Raw genomic sequence first — 18,886 nt, 5'->3', positions numbered from 1 at the left:
GTGAAAGCAGGTACTTGCCACTGCATGCTGCCTACGCTACCTGAACCAGGATTGTCCTATGACGTCACAGAGCAGGGTGGTTTCCAGGGCAAAGACATACATGTCTGGAGATGGAGGGGGGGCCTCACAGCTCAAAGCCAGTGCTCCTAGAAACTCCCTGCTTCCTCATCGCCTCACTTCTACTGTGGATCCACAGGTTGTGCCAAAGAGTTCCCAGCACCCCTCACAAGGCCACACAAAAGCCCCCCACATGCCCTCACTCCTGGAATTGGTCCTTCCCCCAGAGTCCCCTCACTTCTGGGTCCAGTAGGCCACACTGCAGCACTCCCAGCATGCCCTGTCTTCTGGGGTCTGTCCACAATGACTCACTAAGCCCTTCCAGTTTCCCCCGCACCTCTGGTGTCAGTACTCAGGGTCACACCAATGCGCTGCTCTGAGCTGATGGCCTGTGACCTCCCTCACTGGACCATCTGCTCAAAATTCCTATTCCTTCTCCCCATGGCCCCTTCTTCACTCAACCTGTCTCCTCACAATGGATCCTAATTGTCTAACCAGACTTCCTCATATTCCAAAGGGAAATTAGCTTTCATTTACCAGAAATCTGCAGTCTTCACAGTGATTCTAGACTTTTTGTCAGTCATGGGGCTTGAACCCAGGATCTGAGCACTGTCCTTGCGCCTCTTTGTACTCAAGGCTAGCATTCTATCACTTGGGCCACAGCACCATTTCTGTTTTTTATGTGGTTAACTGGATATAAGAATCTCACAGGGGGGCTGGGAAGGTGGCTCGGTGGTAGAGCGCTTGCCTTGCATGCCTGAGGCCCTGGGTTCAATTCCTCAGCACCACATAAGCAAAAAGAAAAAAAAAGCCGGAAGTGGTGCTATGGCTCAAGTGGTAGAGCACTAGCCTTGAGCTGAAGAGCTGAGGGACAGCGCCCAGGCCCTGAGTTCAGGCGCCATGGTGGGACCCCCCCCCCCCCAAAAAAAAAAAAGAATCTCACAGGGGGGGCTGGGAAGATGGCTCAGTGGTAGAGCGCTTGCCTTGCATGCCTGAGGCCCTGGGTTCGATTCCTCAGCACCACATAATCAGAAAAAAAAAAAGCCGGAAGCCAGAAGTAGCACTGTGGCTCAAGTAGTAGAGCACTAGCCTTGAGCTGAAGAGCTGAGGGACAGCGCTCAGGCCGAGTTCAAGCCTCACGACCGGACCCCAAAACAAACAAACAAAAAACTAGCAAAAAAAAAAAAGAATCTCACCGGGACTTTTCTGCCTGAGTTGGCTTTAAACTGCAATCCTTAGATTTCAGCCTCTTGGGTAGCTAGGATTACAGGAGCAATCCACTGGCAGGCGGCACACTCTACCACTGTGAGCCACAATTCTACTTCACACAGTGGTTCTAAATGTCTAACCCAGACTTCTTCATATTCCAAGGAAAATTAGTTCTCATTTACCAGAAATCCACAGAGCTATGAGTTCACAGTGATTCTAAATGTCTAACCCAGACGTCCTCATATGCCAAGGGGAAAACAGCTCTGCTTTACCAGAAAACTTTTGGGACACAGGAGCCAGGAACTTAACTTCTCATTGCTCAGGATTTTCTTATATTTTATTATCAAATCTTTAGTTACAAAAAAACACTGAACAAAACTGAGAAAAAATATTAGGGAAAAACATCACTGGAGAGACAGCATTACACAGTGGTTAGAAAGATAAATTCAGCTCCACTCATTACTAGCTATGGCCCTTGGGTAGGTTCCCATAATCTCTATTTCGGTTTCCCTATTTGTACAACTGGATAGTACCTAAATCAGAATTAAGGGGATTTCACAAATTAATATCTAAAAAGAAAACACATAAAATGAGGCCTACCACATGGTAAGCACTATAGGTACTTGTGAAACAAACCAAAAACTTTTTTCTTCAATAAACTGGGCTAATTTCTCCATGATCTAACAGGTCCTTCCTCCATATACATTTATTTAGACTTGTTATGGTAGATATGTACAGACAATTATATGTCCTTTCTATCCCTTCATGTTATGTATATTGCTAGTAATGTGCATAATTATAATAGACCAAATTACATCTAAACCAAATTACAAACTAATTGCTCAACAACTGCAGTGGACAATGGACACTGACAAAATGGGTTATTATCACCTTTGTCCTAACACCAGTCCTAGGTCTAGGTGACAACCTTTCCACCATTAGTAACTTCATTTACTAAGCTGTTTTTAAGGAGGTTAATCTTGAGCAACAGTAAATACCCTATTCAATACTATACTATTTTCTTCCTTAAATTCAGATTAGTATTCCATATTTTATCTCCTAAAGAGCACCTAGATTCCCCCTTTAAGTAGAAAAATCTATCTGTATTTATAGGATTATGCACAAAATGTTATTATAAAGCTTTCCATCCAACCTTCTAGCAAGATGAAAAACAATCTATTTCCCATCATTAATACTTTGTCAGTATAAAGATTTCCACTTAACAATGCACACTGATCTACAAAGAAGGAAGTCCTTGCTAAGTAAAACTTCATTCCTAAATCTTGTTTCTAAAGTTTAGGACATGTGGGGAATATACAGCTTTCTTCTCTAAAATTATCTGGTGCTGAATAAGGGCTATATAACCGTGGAAAGCTTTTCTGTTCTTTTCCTTCATAAGATTTCATCTAAAGGCATTTTCTATTAAATAATAAAGGTAGAAGTTTTACTGAATTTTCAGTAAGAAACTTTCCATTTTGTTTATACTAATAGGGTTATTTTTCAATGCTTTATGAAATGTATATTGAACCAAAACTCTCTGAATCTTATTATAGTTTCTCTTCACTGTGGTTCCTCTGGTGTTGGAGCAGGGCCGAGTGACCACTGAAAGCCCGTCCACAGTCATTGCATATAAAGCGTTTCTCTCCATTGTGCATTCTCTGATGGATAATCAGGGAAGAGTTCTTACAGAACGCTTTCTCACAGTGACTGCATTTGTAGGGTTTTTCTCCAGTGTGGTTTCTTAGGTGTACAATAAGGGAAGAACTCTCATTAAATGCCTTTCCACACTCATTACATCTGTATGGTTTCTCTCCAGTATGAGTTCTCCGGTGTGCAATGAGGTGAGAACTACAGTTAAAGGACCTGTCACACTGATTACATTTATAGGGCTTCTCTCCAGTGTGAATTCTCCGATGAGCCACAAGGTGACAGCTCTGACTGAAAGATTTCCCACATTTATTACATTCATATGGTTTTTCCCCAGTATGTGTCCTTTGGTGCCTAACAAGGTGAGCCATCTGGCTACAGGACTTTCCACATTTATTGCATTCATAGGGCTTAATTCCAGAATGAATTATTTCATGCTTAGTAAGGGCTGAACGCTCTCTGAAAGCTTTGCCACATTCCTGACAGTTGTAGGGTTTCTCTCCTGTGTGAGTTCTCTGATGGGCAATAAGATGGGAGCTCCAGCTAAAGGACTTTCCGCACTCAGTACATTTATATGGTTTTGCTCCAGAATGTGTTCTTTCATGTTTACTAAGGGCTGAATAATCTCTAAAAGCCTTTTCACATTCGTCACATTTAAAGGGCTTTTCTCCAGTGTGCATCCTCATATGGGCAATAAGATGAGAGCTCCAACTGAAAGATTTTCCACATTCAGTACATTCAAAAGGTTTTTCTCCAGTATGAGTTCTCTGATGTCCAATGAGGTGGGAGTTCCAGTTGAAAGATTTCCCACATTCGTTACAAACATAAGGTTTCTCTCCTGTATGAATTCTCTTGTGTACAATGAGATGAGAATTCCAGCTGAAGGCTTTTCCACACTTGTTACATTCATAAGGTTTTATTCCAGTGTGAGTCCGTTCATGTTTAGTAAGGGCTGAACGATTCCTAAAAGCTTTTCCACATTTATCACATTCATAGGGTTTCTCTCCAGTATGAGCTTTATGTTGGATAAGATAGGAGCTCCAGATGAAAGATGTTCCACATTCATTATACTCATAGGGTTTCTCTGCAGTATAAGCACTTGTGTGTTGAGAAAGGAATGAGTCATACCCAAAGACTTTCTCCCACTCGTTGTATTTATAAGCTTTCTCTGTAGGACCAATTTTTTGATGCTCCATAAAGGATGAGAAGTAGAAGATATTCTCATATTCTTTGTAGTCACACTGGTTTTCTCTGCTATGAAGTGTTGGATGTTCATTAAATGATGGGCTCCGGTTAAAGACTTGATGGCATTCTTTATATTCATAGAGTTTTTCTCCTGTGTGCATCCCTTTACCATCCCCAAAATGTATTATGTGGTTGAAAGACTTAACAGCATCCGCACATTTTAAAAGATTATCTCCAGTCTGCATTCTTGCAGAGTGAATAGATGGAATGGACTGGTAGAGGGCTTTGTCATGATCAGTATTGTCACAGCTAACCTTATCTGCACACATTATGGCTGAGTTGTACTTCCAACTTTCAGCATGTGTTTCAGGCTTATAGAAGTGTTCTAACTGAGAAACTCTCTGAGATGGAACAAAAGTTAAACTCTGGCTATACTCTGTCCCAAATCCACAGAATTCAGAACCTCTTTGGGACAGTACTTGTTTTTGCATGAAGACCATCTGCCTCATCGCTGTACTCTGGTTCATTTCTAGCTGGTCTTTACATCCCCAAACTCCTAACCTGGAAAACCAAGGCTCATCCCATATGTATCGTTCCAACTTCATGCCACAGGGTTGCTCTTCAAAAACACTCTGTGTTGAGATCAGTGATTTGCTTTCAAGACTTCTCATCCATTCTGAAACAACAAGAAAGCTGTTAGTACACAGAGAAAGACTGGGATAGAGTGGAAATAGTTTCATATTATTAAAAGCAAGAGTAAATTTGTTTTCAATTACAGACTTGAAACCCAGAGAATTATCAAAATAGAGAATATGAAAAGTGTTAGATAATTAACCAGAGAATGTAAACAAGTTTTTAAAAAAGGAAAAGAGGATCAGAAAGCCAGTGAAATTTTTGTTTGACTGTAGTTTTGCGGCTTGAACTGAGGGCTTGGGCTCTATCCCTGAGCTTTTGTGCTCAAGGCTAATGCTCTACCACTTGAGTGACAACTCCATTTCTACCTTTTTTTTTTGTAGTTTAGGGGTGACAAGAGTCTTATGGACTTTCTTGCCCAGTTTCAACCACAATCCTCAGATCTCAATCAGCTGAGTAGCTAGGATGACAGATGCAAGCCACTAGTGTCCATTGAGGACCAGAATTTAAGGTACAGAAGAGTTTACTTCAGGGCTAAGACACTCAAACCTTGTACAACACAAAGATGGCCTGTTTAATGCCTGGCCCTTGGCCACCTCAAGAACTGAGACCTTGAAAGATGGTAAATGCTAAGACATCTCTGTATGTTTAATGTCTTTAGTATACTATACCAATTTCTCTAGATAATTTGTGAAAACACTGTCACTGATAGTGAACAAGCCCCTTGTGGGTGTGCCTCTATGGCCAATCCCTCTCCATAAATACCTTGGACATTCACTTAAATCTCAGGCAAGGTTGTGGGAAAATACTAATGGACACTTACACCACACTTCCTCTGGACCTAGCTCCATGTACTTTTCACTCTGCCAATATTGCATTGTATCCTTTCAGTGTAATAAACTAACATTAAGGATCACTTTTGAGCTGGAGTCATCCTAGTAAATCACTGAACTTGGATAGTCTTGGAGACCCCCAATAAATGGACCCAGTAAATGCTATTAAGGCAAAAAAAAAAAAAAAAGTAACAAAGGCTGATAATATGGCTGGGATGTGGCTCAGGGGAGGCTTACCCAGCAGGCACAAGACCCTGTGTGTGGTCCCTAATGCTACAGGGTGGGGGATGATGAGTACTCAGGCCCCTGGCAAGTAATATTTAAATTAAAAAATGAGGAGTATTAAAATAAAGTTATTATTAAAGACAAGACTTTGAGTCAGGATGTTACCTATGATAAAATGCTATTGCAGGGCTGGGAAGGTGGCTCAGTGGTAGAGCGCTTCCCTTGCATGCTCGAGGCCCTGGGTTCGATTCCTCAGCACCACATAAGCAAAAAGAAAAAAGCCGGAAGTGGCGCTGTGGCTCAAGTGGTAGAGTGCTAGCCTTGAGCTGAAGAGCTGAGGGACAGAGCCCAGGCCCAGAGTTCAGGCCCCATGACTGGACCCAAAAAAAAAAAAAGAAAGAAAAAGAAAAAAGCCGGAAGTGGCGCTGTGGCTCAAGTGGTAGAGTGCTAGCCTTGAGCTGAAGAGCTGAGGGACAGCGCCCAGGCCCAGAGTTCAGGCCCCACGACCGGACCCCCCAAAAAAAAAATGCTATTGCATTATTTCCTATTCCTCTGAATCCAATCAAGCACACAAGGTTTAGCTGGCTGCTGGTGGCTCATGCCTGGAATCCAACCTACTTGGGAGGTTAAAAATTCAAGGATAGAGATTCAAAGCCAATCCAAGCAGAAAAGTTCACAAGACAACTCCCCCCCCCCCAAAAAAAAAAAAACAAAACTGGGCACAGTTGTGTGTTCTGTCATTCTAAGCTATGTGGGAGGCTAAAAATGTGAGGATTATGGTTCCAGGCCAGCCCAAGCAAAAAAGTCTGTGAAATTAGTTCAACAGAAAGAAGGTAGGAATAGTGTCTTGTGCCTGTCATCCAGCTACAATGGGAAGCCTAAATAGATGGATTACAGACCAGATATGCTGATAGGCAGGCAGAGAGAACCTATCTCAAAAACAATCAGTCCAAAAAGGGCTAGAAGCATTGCTCAGAAATAGAGCACCTTCCTGGAGCTGGGAAGTGGCTCAGTGGTAGAGTGCTTGCCTCACATGCATGAGGCCCTGGGTTCAATTCCTCAGCACCATATAAGTAGAAAAAAAAAAGCCAGAAGTGACGCTGTGGCTCAAGTGGTAGGGCACTAGCCTTGAATTGAAGAACTGAGAGACAGTGCCCAGGCCCAGAGTTCAGCCCCCACGACTGACCAAAAAAAAAAACGAAAAAGAAAAAAGAAATAGAGTACCTTCCTGACAAGCATGAGGCCAAGTCCAAACCACCAAAATAAACCAACAAAAAAGAACACAAGATTTACCAGTTCAAAGGGAAAATAGCATCATGGTTTAAGGATACCTACCCGTAAGGTTATAATTCCTCAGAACACTACAAAATCACCTTTAGAACAATGACACAAGGGGCTGGGAAGGTGGCTCAGTGGTATAGCGCTTGCCTTGCATGCATGAGGCCCTGGGTTTGATTCCTCAGCACCACATAAGCAGAAAAAAAAAAAAAAGCCGGAAGTGGCGCTGTGGCTCAAGTGGTAGAGTGCTAGCCTTGAGCTGAAGAGCTGAGGGACAGTGCCCAGGCCCAGAGTTCAGGCCCCACGACCGGACCCAAAAAAAAAAGTCTCATGGACTTTTCTTGTCCAGGCTGGCTTTGAACCATGATCCTCAGATCTCAGCCTCCTGAGTAGCTAGCATTACAGGCATGAGCCACCTGCGGCCAGCTATGCTTGGTTCTTATAAGGATCCTTATGATTACATTTATACCCAGATATGCCAGGATAATCTCTCTATCTCAAGATCCATAACTTATTCATACCTGAAAAGCCCCCTTTTCCATATGAGGTACAATATTCACAAATTATGGAGACTGGGGCATGATCATCTAATGGGATAGTCACGGTTTATTGCTCCCACCTGTCACTATAGCTACAAAGGAAGCATAAATAAGACGATCACAATCTAGCTCAGCCCATGTATAAATTTGAGACCCTATTTGAAAAAAAAACAAAAGTCCAAACATCAGAGTTATAGCTCAAATATTAGAACACCTATATAGTAAATCCAAGACCTTGAATTCAAACTCCAGTACCCACCACAAAAAAAAAAATCTAGGTATGGTGGCACATGCCTATATTCTCTCAGATACTTGGGAGGATAAGTCAGGACAACTGCAGTTGGAGGCCAGCTCTGGGCAAAAATACAAGAATAAAATAAAAATAGTTGCGATTATGGCTCAAGTGTTAAATCACTTACCTGCGTATCAAGTGCAAGAACCTGAGTCCAAACTTCAGAATCTCCCAAACAGAAAGATACACATATGAAAAATAATTTACATATTCTTATATATTGTAGTAACATAAAGAAATTCTATAAGAGCCAAGTACTGATAGGTCATGGCTAAAATCCTAGCTACTCAGAAGGTATAAATCTGAAGTTCAACGTTTGAAGCAAGCCCCAAAACAAAAACCTGTGAGATTCTGGTCTCCCAACTTCCCAGCAAAAAGTCAGAAGTAGTATATGGCTCAAGTAGTAAAATGCCATCCTTGAGTAAAAAAGCTAAGCAAGAGCATAAGGCCCTGAATTCAAGCCATACTACCAGCCAAAAGAAAGGAAAATGGGAAGGGAGTCATCACCCAGAAATGGATGTGTGGCGAGAGCAGGCCAGCCAGCTGAAGAGCCAATCCTGCCACTAATATACAAAAGCCTTAACTTTTTTAACAGCTGCTGTCATCCAGTTTCTTTTTTTTTTTTTTGGTTGGTCGTGAGGCCTGAACTCTGGGCCTACATGCTGCCCCCTCAGCTCTTCAGCTCAAGGCTAGCGCTCTACCACTTGAGCCACAGCGCCACTTGTGGCTTTTTCTGCTTATGTCATGCTGAAGAATCGAACCCAGGGCCTCATGCATGCACTACCACTGAGCGACCTTCCCAGCCCCATCCACAGCTTCTACTAAGAGGGAAATGACCTTCCCTCAATCTTGATCCACAGGAAGAGGACCCTCTCACCCTAAGGCCTTGGCGCCACAACGGAAAAGACTTCATTCTCATGACTGCATCAGCCTTTTCTCTTTGGATGTAGAATCAATAGGATTTAGAGGATAATAAACAATAAAGCCAGGCACTGGTGGCTCATGACTCTCAGGAGGCTGAGATCTGAGAATCACAGTTCAAAGCCAGCCCTGGAAGGAAAATCCATGAGACTCTATAATCTCCAATAAACTCTCAGAAAACCAGAAGTGGCACTGGGGCTCAAGAGCGCTAGCCTTGAGCTGAGAGCTCAGCACACAGGCCCAGAGTTCAAGACCCATGACCCACAAAAAAAAAAAAAAAAAGATGAAAACATTCTACCTAGAAGCCAAGTCAAGTGATTACCTGTGTGTTGGTGGGTAAGAACAACATAAATGAGTATATACTCATTTTAGCTTACACGTCCTCTGTGGCTTTGAGGTGTTTTTGAACCATATGAAATGTTTGTGGCCCTAGGCTACAACTTGGCAATTAAGGAACTAAAAAATTAGAAAATCGACAAAGGAATGAGCAGTCACTTTAGAGAAAGAAAACTGAGACTATGAGTGTAATGAAAAGACCAGACACAAGGGAAGAAAACTCATTACGCAAAAATTACTGTCTTATTAGAAAGGTGAGATATCTTAGTAATAAAGTTTAAGTATGTTAAGTTTCCACAGCAGGAAAATCAGCACAAGGAATTCTGAATTTATGCAAAAGACAACTTTTCACCTGGATGCGTGCTTTGGGAACACGCTTGTTCCATCAACCATGGCTCTCCTCCTTGTTCCAATAGGGAGATGACCTCAGGCTTGGTGATCTGATTCCCTATGAGTGGAAGAAAAAGATGAGGTGTGGGTTCCAGGCTTCACAGGACCCAGAGGAAGCTTCCCTTGCCTGTTTCTCATGGTCAGAACCAGCACTGCTGTGTGTACTTTGTCAACCTTAGGAATTCTGTCCCAGGGTCTCAGGGCTCAAGATCATCTCAGCCCTTCTGAGACTCAACCCCTTTTCTGGAGGAGTGGCTGAAGGCATCAGCTTCATTTACTTCGGGTGCACTGCCTTACCCACAGACAGGAGGTGCCCGTAGGTCTCCAGCATCACATCGCGGTACAGAGTCCTCTGAACAAGGTTCAGTTGCCTCCACTCTTCTTGGGTGAAGTCTACAGCCACATCTTTGAAGGTTACTGGTTCCTAAAAAGAGCACACATGTTCCTTCTCAGCCTGAGGCTACCCCCTCCAAATGTTTCTGGGGACAGTGAGGCTGAAAGCCCTAGGGGAAAGAGAAGGTATTAGAGAAGGTCTGGTACATAATCAAGATCATGACAGATGCAGATCAGGTCTCAATGAAGACCAACCAATGCCCAACATTTGGGATATGTGGGTGTTGTCCTGGGGCTTGAACTCAGGGCTTGGACACTGTCCCTAAGCTTTTTGCTTGACTGGCACTCTACCACTTGTGCCACAGTGCCACTTCCAGGTTTTTGGCGGTTAATTGGAGATGTCTTCCTATCTAGGCTGGCTTTGAACCTAGATCCTCAGGTCTCAGCCTCCTGTATAGCTAGGATTACAGGTGTGAGCCACCAGTATCTGGCTTGGGATATACTCTGAAGGAATTAAAATACACAAACCACAGCAAAGATGAGCTCTCCTAGGATTCTGACCCAGTTCTAGAAATTCTGGCCAATGTAGACAAGTTTCCACCATCTCCACTATTCTGAAAATGCAAACAGTAAGTCCAGGACCAGCAAAGACACAGGCTAAAAACCATGCAGGCTAGAGACCTTGGGTTTTAAGAGTTTTTGTTCCAACATGTGAATTTAGAACCTGGAAAGTGATTCAGACACATATATCTTCCCGGGCTCAGAAAGGAAGCTTCCATTCACAAATGACCTCAACCCAAGAACCCAAGAAGTGGAACTAAGGATAAGCAGCCTGGGCCAAGGGGCTCAGGTACAGTAGCTGCACTAAAGTGGAATAAAATCCACACTGGTAGGTTCTATTCTGCCCTGTAATATCAATTATTGGGAGGACAAGGCAAGGTAGCTTTAGCTCACAAGTTCAAGACCAGCTTGGGCAACATAGCAAGATTCACATTTCAAAAACTAAGCCAGGCACTGAGATTAAAAGGCATGCATCACTGTGCTCTACATGTACCTGTGTTAAAGGCCAGTCTGAACTATATAGCAAGTTTGAGGTCAGCCTTACCTTCAGAATAAAAAAAAAAAAAAAAGAAAACTTAATCTCCAAAAAAATTAAGTGAATAAAATCCAAACCAATACTTTTAGAAAATATGGAGCCAAGAAACAACAGGATAAAGTGAATAAGCAGGGCTGGGAATGTGGCTTAGTGGTAGAGTACTTGCCTAGCATGCAAGCCCTGGGTTCGATTCCTTAGTACCACATACACAGAAAAGGCTGGAAGTGGCACTGTGGCTCAAGTGGTAGAGCGCTAGCCTTGTGCTGAAGAGCTGAGGGACAGCGCCCAGGCCCTGAGTTCAAGCCCCATGAATGAAAAAGAAAAAATCTTGCTAGGTGAACACTCTCCCTCATTAGAGCAAATCGAGGCCTCACCTCAAGGGTGCTCAGAGGACACTGTAAACACCAACAGTTTAGAATTGCAAATGAGAATCAAACTACCAGTCTGCTGGGAAGAGACAAGGAAAGACAGAGGTCCAGTCTCTTATATATAGGCAAGGGAGCCTCCCAGGTAGGAAGCCTCCTGACGCTATGGGGTAAGGGTGCCAAACAGAGAAGGGTTCACCTCCCGGGGATGAGCAGGGGGGTCTTCAGTCCCACAGAAGGCCCTGTAGGCCTCACGTCTTTGGTCCCACAGGAGGCCCCATGGACCTCACATCTTCGGTCCCACAGGAGGCCCCATGGGTCTCATGTCTTCGGTCCCACAGGAAGCCCCTGGACCTCCATCTTCAGTCCCACAGGAAGCCCCATGGGCCTCACATCTTCAGTTCCATAGGAGACCCAGTGGACCTCCATCTTCAGTCACATGAAGCCCCGTGGGCCTCGCATCTTTGGTCTCACAGGAGGCCCTGTGGGACTTACATCTTCTAATCATATGCTGGGATGGCTTGCAGAGAAGCCTAGAAAAAATCTTCATCAGCATTCTTGCACGTCATTTTGTACATGTACATGCTTCCCTCTGGGCATTCTAAGCACGCCTTGAGTCTGCTCACACACCAGCGGCATACTTAAATCCTATCATGGTCAGAAGGAAGGTCAAAAGTACTGAGCTGGGTCTTAGCTGCCTGTCTAACAGGATCTTGCCTGATGGTTCATCATCTGAGTTTCTTGGATTTGCTCCTTTTGGGAAACCTAGAGCAAGTCATATGGCTTCTCTGACATAATCTTGTTATTGACAGTCTAAAGGGTGTTCTTCCTTTTGTTGGAGACAGGATCCCATTCTGTAGCCTAGCTGGACTGTAACACCTCCTGCTTCAGCATCTCAAGTTGTAGGATTGTAAGTGTACTAGAAATCCCTCACCTATTGTGGAAGTTATGGTCCAGAGACCCTCATGATAGGTGAAAATCCACAAAATAGCATTTTATATATATATATATATATATATATATATATATAATGTATAAATATATATATATACACACACATATACACATATCTTAAGGCCTTATAAATCCTTACCACTATGCTACGAACTTTTCCCACTCTCTTATTAAGCTTTTTTTTTTTTGGTCAGTCTGGGCCTAGGCACTGTCCCTCACCTCTTTAGCTCACTCTACCACTTGAGCAACAGCATCATTTCGTTTTCCAGTGGTTAATTGGAGATAAGAATCTCAGATTTCTGGTGGTTAATTGGAGATAAGAATCTCAGACTTTTGGGCTGGGAAGGTGGCTCAGTGGTAGAGCCCTTGCCTTGCATGCCTGAGGCCCTGGGTTCAATTCCTCAGCACCACATAAGCAAAAAGAAAAAAGCCGGAAGTGGCGCTGTGGCTCAAGTGGTAGAGCACTAGCCTTGAGCTGAAGAGCTGAGGGACAGCACCCAGGCCCAGAGTTCAGGCCCCATGACCGGACCCTCCCCCCCCCCCCCAAAAAAAAAAGAATCTCAGACTTTTGGGGGCTGGGAAGGTGGCTCAGTGGTAGAGAGTGCTTGCCTTGCATGCATGAAGCCCTGGGTTCAATTCCTCAGCACCCCATAAGCAAAAAGGAAAAAGCTGGAAGTGGTGCTGTGTCTCAAGTGGTAGAGCGCTAGCCTTGATCTGAAGAGCTGAGGGACAGTGCCCAGGCCCAGCTTTCAGGCCTCACGACTGGACCCCCCTAAAAAAAAAAAGAATCTCAGACTTTCCTACCTGGGCTGGCTTTGAACTATGATCCTCAGATCTCAGCCTCCTGAGTAGCTAGGATTATAGGCATGAGCCACAGGTGCCCAGTTATCTCTTATTAAACTTAACATTTTTATTTTTATATTATTTTAAATTTTTTAGGCAAATTAAAATCATAAACATATACTGCAAAATCGCAAAAACTCTGATACAGAATTAGATATATATATATATTTTTTAAAAAACCAGTGATACCACAATAAGTAAATTGAGATATAGTGAGGGATGACTGTATACAACAAACCCGGATGTTAACATTTTATGCAGCTCTCTGCAGAGAAGAAAAACAAAACTGGAGTATATCCTCAAGTATGTCAGACATGTTTATAATGCAGAAATACTTAGTAGGTATTTACAGGGATTTGAGAGCATTTCCATATTTGGGGGTTGAGGGGTGATAGGTTTTTTAATAGGAGGGAAATTATGACTATTATTTCCTACTGTTTTCTGAAATAGGAGAATCAAAGCTCCATCAAGCTGACACTTGACTGACTGACCAACATGTTTCCAAAAGTAGACTTTTCAGATAATGAGGGGATCATACCACTTGGTGTTTTCAGCTAGCGGATGTTTTATTTCAATATGTGTTTAAATTGGAGGGAACCATAAAGGGTCACACACCCCTTTGAGCTCCAGAAGATCTCGTTTAATTAAAAACTCAATTCAAGTCCAAGTTACCACAGGGAAAATTCCAAAGTGAGTGTGGGGAGGGGCCACATGCATGTTCTCAGAAATCACAACTCTTCAGACATTAGAGGGTATTGTTAGTTTAATTCTGTTTTATTTTCTCAGCAATCATTCTAGTGGTTCTCAGAAACCCTCACATGAATCAACAGCAGAGTGCAGCAAGGTGATTAGTTAGGCTTCTTCCTAACATTTTATTGTAGCCAACCTCTATTCCCAGGGGACTGATCTGGGCCCCTCTCTGAGGCTGGCCCAGCATCACTGCTGGTGACTCTGCGATGCTCACATCATAACCACAGTGAGCTCACCCAGGTTCTGATGCCACATAATCACCACCCTGCATACGCCGTTCAGGCCCTTCGGCTTCCCAGGGGCAACAGCTGCCATGCGGGCAGCACACTTTCGATGCACTTCACCTGTCAGCTTTGAAACTGTAGGAGGCTTTATTAATTCCTTATTAATTATGGGATAGGCACACAATTCAGACTTTTTAAAAATTTATCACACACAAAAAAAATGATACAACACTATCTCACATTGGCTTGCTTTGTTATTTTGGCTTACAGGTAAAAGTAATGAAACAATTATCCTTTTGACCTTCCATAGCAGGAAGCACATTTATTCAATAGTAAATGTAAATTTCACGTGTTAGAAAAAAAAGAATTTAAAGTCAAGCTGGAGGCATGACTCAAGCGTAGATGCCTGCCTAGCAAGTGTAATATCCTGAGTTTAAATCTCATACCACCAAAAATAAATACTTAAAATCTCTCATTTAGAAATATGAAGACAACTGTCAGAAACTGAAAGCAAGAAGTTAAAATGCAGGTGCTTATCATGAAAAGAAATGTCAATGCAGCTGGGCACCGCTGGCTCACACCTCTAATCCTAGCTACTCAGGAGGGTGAGATCTGAGGATCGTGGTTCAAAGCCGGCCAGAGTAAGAAACTCCATAAAACTCTTATTTCCAATAAACTACTCAAAAAAGACAGAGGCAGAGCTGTGGCTCAAGTTGTAGAGTGCTCACCTTGAACAAAAGAAGCTCAGGGACAGTGCCTAGGCTCAGAGTTCAAGTGCCAAGACCAGAAAAAAAAAAAGAGCAAAAGAAATGCTAATGTAGACTATGATATGAATAGCCCTTTAAAAGATTACACTAAGTGAAAGAAGCCAGAAACAAAAGGCCATACGTTATGATTCCACTTACACAGAAAGTCCAGGACAGGCAAATCCATACACAGAATGGTTAGTGATTTGCCAGGAGCTGGGAGTTGAGGGAAAAGAGACTGACTGACCATGAAATGGATTCAGGATTTCTTTTGAGGTGGAAAAATATTTGAAAATCAGGTATCTGTGAGAGACTCATCATTCTACTATGTTTTTAAAAAAAAATGAACTATATAAGTTAAAAGGGTAACTATAATTTCCAGATCATATTTCAATAAAGCTACTATTAAAAAAACAAAAGACAGCTGGGCACTATTGGCTCACACCCGTCATCCTAGCTACTCAAGATACTCAAGAGGCTGAGGTCTGAGGATCACAATTCAAACCCAGCCCAGGCAGGAAAGTCGGAGAGACTCTTTATCTTCAATAAACCACTCAGAAAACAGGAAGTGGTACTGTGGCTCATGAGGTAGAGCATTCGCCTTGAGCTGAAGAGCTGAGAGATAGTGCCCAGGCCAGAGTTCAAGACCCATTAACAGACAAAAAAAAAGGTTTTAACTATTTGTCTTAAAATCTCTTCACTCCAACCTCTATTGTCCTACTTCTCTCAGAAGCCACCACTGGCTCAGCCCTGAAGCCTCTACTCAAGCTTCTTTATTTCTCTCCTATCTTGGTCTCTACGCTGGTCAGACTAAAGCCTGAAATGTGAGCCGGCCCCACAGCAGGCTCTCCATCATCAGAAGCACCTTTCTAGCCATATTCTGGATTACAGTATTTCCTGCTTCCATCACTTCTGAGGCTCCTTACTTCCACTGGGATGCAGGGTCCAGCTGGGTTTGTACTGGCCTCTCCAGCCTGCGACCTCAGTCTTCACATCTGGACATAGATCATACAGTGCACCCTCTGCACAACCACGGAGCTACAGAAGTCAGACCATTGCTCACCTGTTGTGCCTATTTGGCTGATGCCTTTTTTTCTGCCTCCTAATGTTCCAGGAAGCCTCCCCTTCACAGTATCTCTGTGTCTCCACTGATCTCAATACAGACTCCATCTCATCTCCCAAAACATGACTCAGACTGAGTGATGTTTTCTCCTGAGACCTCCTTCCAGGTCTCAGGCTTCTAGTGTCCTTCAGGGGACATGCAGCCCAAGGACAGCCGTGAGCTGTCACTGGCTGAGTGAACAGCCCTGGAAAGGTGCATGAGAGATTCTCATGCCTAGTCTTTTTTCTCACAGCAAGCATGGAGTTGCTCCAGTAAGATTAGCCTAAATATGTGGCTCAAGTGATAAGAGTGCTAGCCTTGAGCACAAAGAGGCTCAGAGACAGCACTCAGGCCCTGCATTCAAGGCCCACAACTGACAAAAGATTAGCCTGAATAGGTATTTAGTAAGAGAAGGAGAAGAGAAAAGGGGGCTGGTCAGCTAAGATGGTTGTCATGTGTGTGTGCGTGTGTGTTTCCTGGTGCTTGAACTCAGGGACTAAGCACTGTTCCTAAATCATTTTACTCAAGATTGGTGCACTATTACTTGTGCCATACTCCTCATCCAGCTTTTTGCTGTTTTAATTGAAGGTGAGAGTCTCAAAGACTTTTCTGCCCAGGCTGGCTTTTAACCTTGACCCTCAGATCTCAGCCTCCTGAGTAGCTTGAATGATTGTCCTTTCATCCCCAAAACACAGGGTCTTGTGGACTGTGGCAGGCTTATTGACAATGAGGATCCATATCACGGAAAATGGACTGCATTCTCCCTACTTGCACTCACTTCTGGCTGCACTCATTCTTGAACTAGACTCTTGCTGCTGTAATCTGAGAAACCACACTGACTACTTGTCCAAGAAGAACCTAGGTACCCATTCTAGAGCACAGTGACCATTCAGGAAAAAACAAGCCCCATCTCACCTGGACCTGGGCTGCTGGGAGCCCAGCTGCCCTCTTCCTATCCTCAGGGATCTCCTCTGCGTGCCAGGAAGGATCTTGAGGACACAAAGCTGGGAAAGAAAAAAGCAATCATGGAGGCAGCTCTTCCTGTCAGAAGCCCCTCATTTCAGGGACTGGGGAGCGCCAATCCCTGCCCAAACTCCTCCCCTCGTGGGTGAGAGAAGAGACCCAATCCTCATTCTACAGATGAAGAAAATGGAGTTCAGAGCAGGTAAGGATATACCTAAAATGTGAATCCCTAACTGACCCCCTATGTACCATCTCTGAGAAGCAGGGTCTGTTCATAGACTGCTAGGCCTGAGCACTTACTGTAATTTTCATGCATTCAATCCTAGCAACGTCCAACTTTATCCCCTAGTTTTCTGATTCCTCTTTGTTCCAACTCAGCAGGGAAACAGAACTAGACCATAAGTCCCCTGCTCTAAAGAAGCACTTAGTCTCCAGCTCTGATCACCAGCTCACTACACGAAGAGGCCAGGATAGAACTGCCAACCTAACTGAAGAGTTGGGCCTGTTAACTCACCCCAGGAGGCCCACCGGTCAGCAGCTGCCATCCCCCAGGACTGGTCCAAAAGGGTACCTACACAGAAGAGCCAGGTTTCAACTGTGACATAATCCCAGAGACTAGCATGCAAAAGGAAGCATTCCCACCAATGGGCCTGACAAAAGTTCCAGACACCGAGCCCAAGGACATGAAAATTCCAACATGAACTGGATTTATACAGGAAATGCACAAGCCCAGAGTTCAAGCCCCACGACCACCAAAAAAAAAAAGTACATAGTAGGAGCTGGGCAGTGGTGGCTCATGCCTATAATCCTAGCTACTCAGGAGGCTAAGATCTAAGGATCTCAGTTTGAAGCCAGCCCAGTCAGGAAAGTCTATTGAGACTCTTATGCCTAATTAACCACCAAAAAGCTGAAAGTGGAGGTGTGGTTCAAGTGGTAAGGCACTAAGCCTTTAGGGGAAAAAAAAAAACAAAAAAGCTTAAAGACAGCACTCAGGCCTTTAGTTTGAGGACCAGGACCAGTTCAAAAAAAAAAGAAAAAGAAAAAAAGTAGTAGGATACTACTGGACATCTTTGGTAAATAAAACCTTAAAGATAGCCAGGTGCTAGTGGCTCATGCCTGCAATCCTTGCTATTCATTCAGGAGGCTGAGATCTGAGGATTACAATTCAAAGCCAGGCCGGGCAGGAAAGTCCTTGAGACTCTTATCTCAAATAAACCACTAGAAAACCAGAAGTGGTAGAGCACTCTCCTTGAGCTAAAGAGTGCAGGGAAAATGTCCAGGCCCAGAGTTCAAGCCCCACAACCAAACAAACAAACAAGAAAAAAAAACAAAGATAAAATGTATCACTGATATCACAAGCATTTTTTTGTTGTTTTGTCAGTCGTGGGGCTTGAACTCTGGACTTGGGCAGTACCTCTGCGCTCTTCAGCTCAAGGCGAGCTCTCTAACACTTTAGCCACAGCGCCACTTCTAGTTTTCCAGTGGTTTATTGGAGATGAGTTTCATGGACTTTCCTGCTCGGGCAGGCTTTGAACCTCAATCCTCAGATCTCAGGCTCCTGAGTAGCTAGGATTACAGGCATGAGCCTCCGGTGCCCAGCTATCACAAGCATTTTTTTTTTTTAGATGATTTTTTTTTTTTATTGTAAAGATACTATACAGAGGGTTACAGTTACATGAGTGAGGTAATGAGTACACTTCCTCTTGAACATTGTTACTCCCTTCATTGTTTTCCCCCTACCATCCCCTCCCTCCCTCCCTTCCCCCAAGGTTCTTTTTTTTTTTAATTGTGATTAAGTGATTACATAATTTCCGGAACAAGAATTTTTTAAAGATAGCAAATTACACATAAACGCAAATGTAAAAATATGAAATGAGTAAAGGTAATGTTTTGATTTTATTTACTATGTAACTGTCTTCAAAAACCCCACAATTGGGCTGGGAAGGTGGCTCAGTGGTAGAGCAC

The 18,886-nt window shown here is 43.5% G+C and overlaps 1 protein-coding gene across 2 annotated transcripts in view; it reads right to left on the bottom strand.

The window, feature by feature from the left end:
• Positions 1 to 1,621: 1,621 nt before the first annotated feature.
• The window catches only part of Znf606 (zinc finger protein 606), a 19,876-nt gene continuing 2,611 nt past the window's right edge, over positions 1,622 to 18,886 (bottom strand). For both annotated transcript variants that reach the window (XM_042683260.1, XM_042683259.1), the window contains 5 exons: positions 17,436 to 17,492; positions 16,874 to 16,962; positions 9,843 to 9,969; positions 9,508 to 9,603; positions 1,622 to 4,774 (listed from right to left, as the gene is read on the bottom strand). In XM_042683260.1, coding sequence (XP_042539194.1) covers positions 2,814 to 4,774; positions 9,508 to 9,603; positions 9,843 to 9,969; positions 16,874 to 16,962; positions 17,436 to 17,492 — 2,330 coding nt within the window. In that variant the 3' untranslated portion in view covers positions 1,622 to 2,813. The remainder of the gene's footprint in view (positions 4,775 to 9,507; positions 9,604 to 9,842; positions 9,970 to 16,873; positions 16,963 to 17,435; positions 17,493 to 18,886) is intronic.

This window comes from Dipodomys spectabilis, unplaced genomic scaffold (assembly GCF_019054845.1).
Source record: "Dipodomys spectabilis isolate Male_0828 unplaced genomic scaffold, ASM1905484v1 ptg000080l, whole genome shotgun sequence".
NCBI lineage: Eukaryota > Metazoa > Chordata > Mammalia > Rodentia > Heteromyidae > Dipodomys > Dipodomys spectabilis.
The sequence above is the reverse complement of the archived record's forward strand: the minus strand, read 5'-3'. Positions and strand labels throughout refer to the sequence as shown.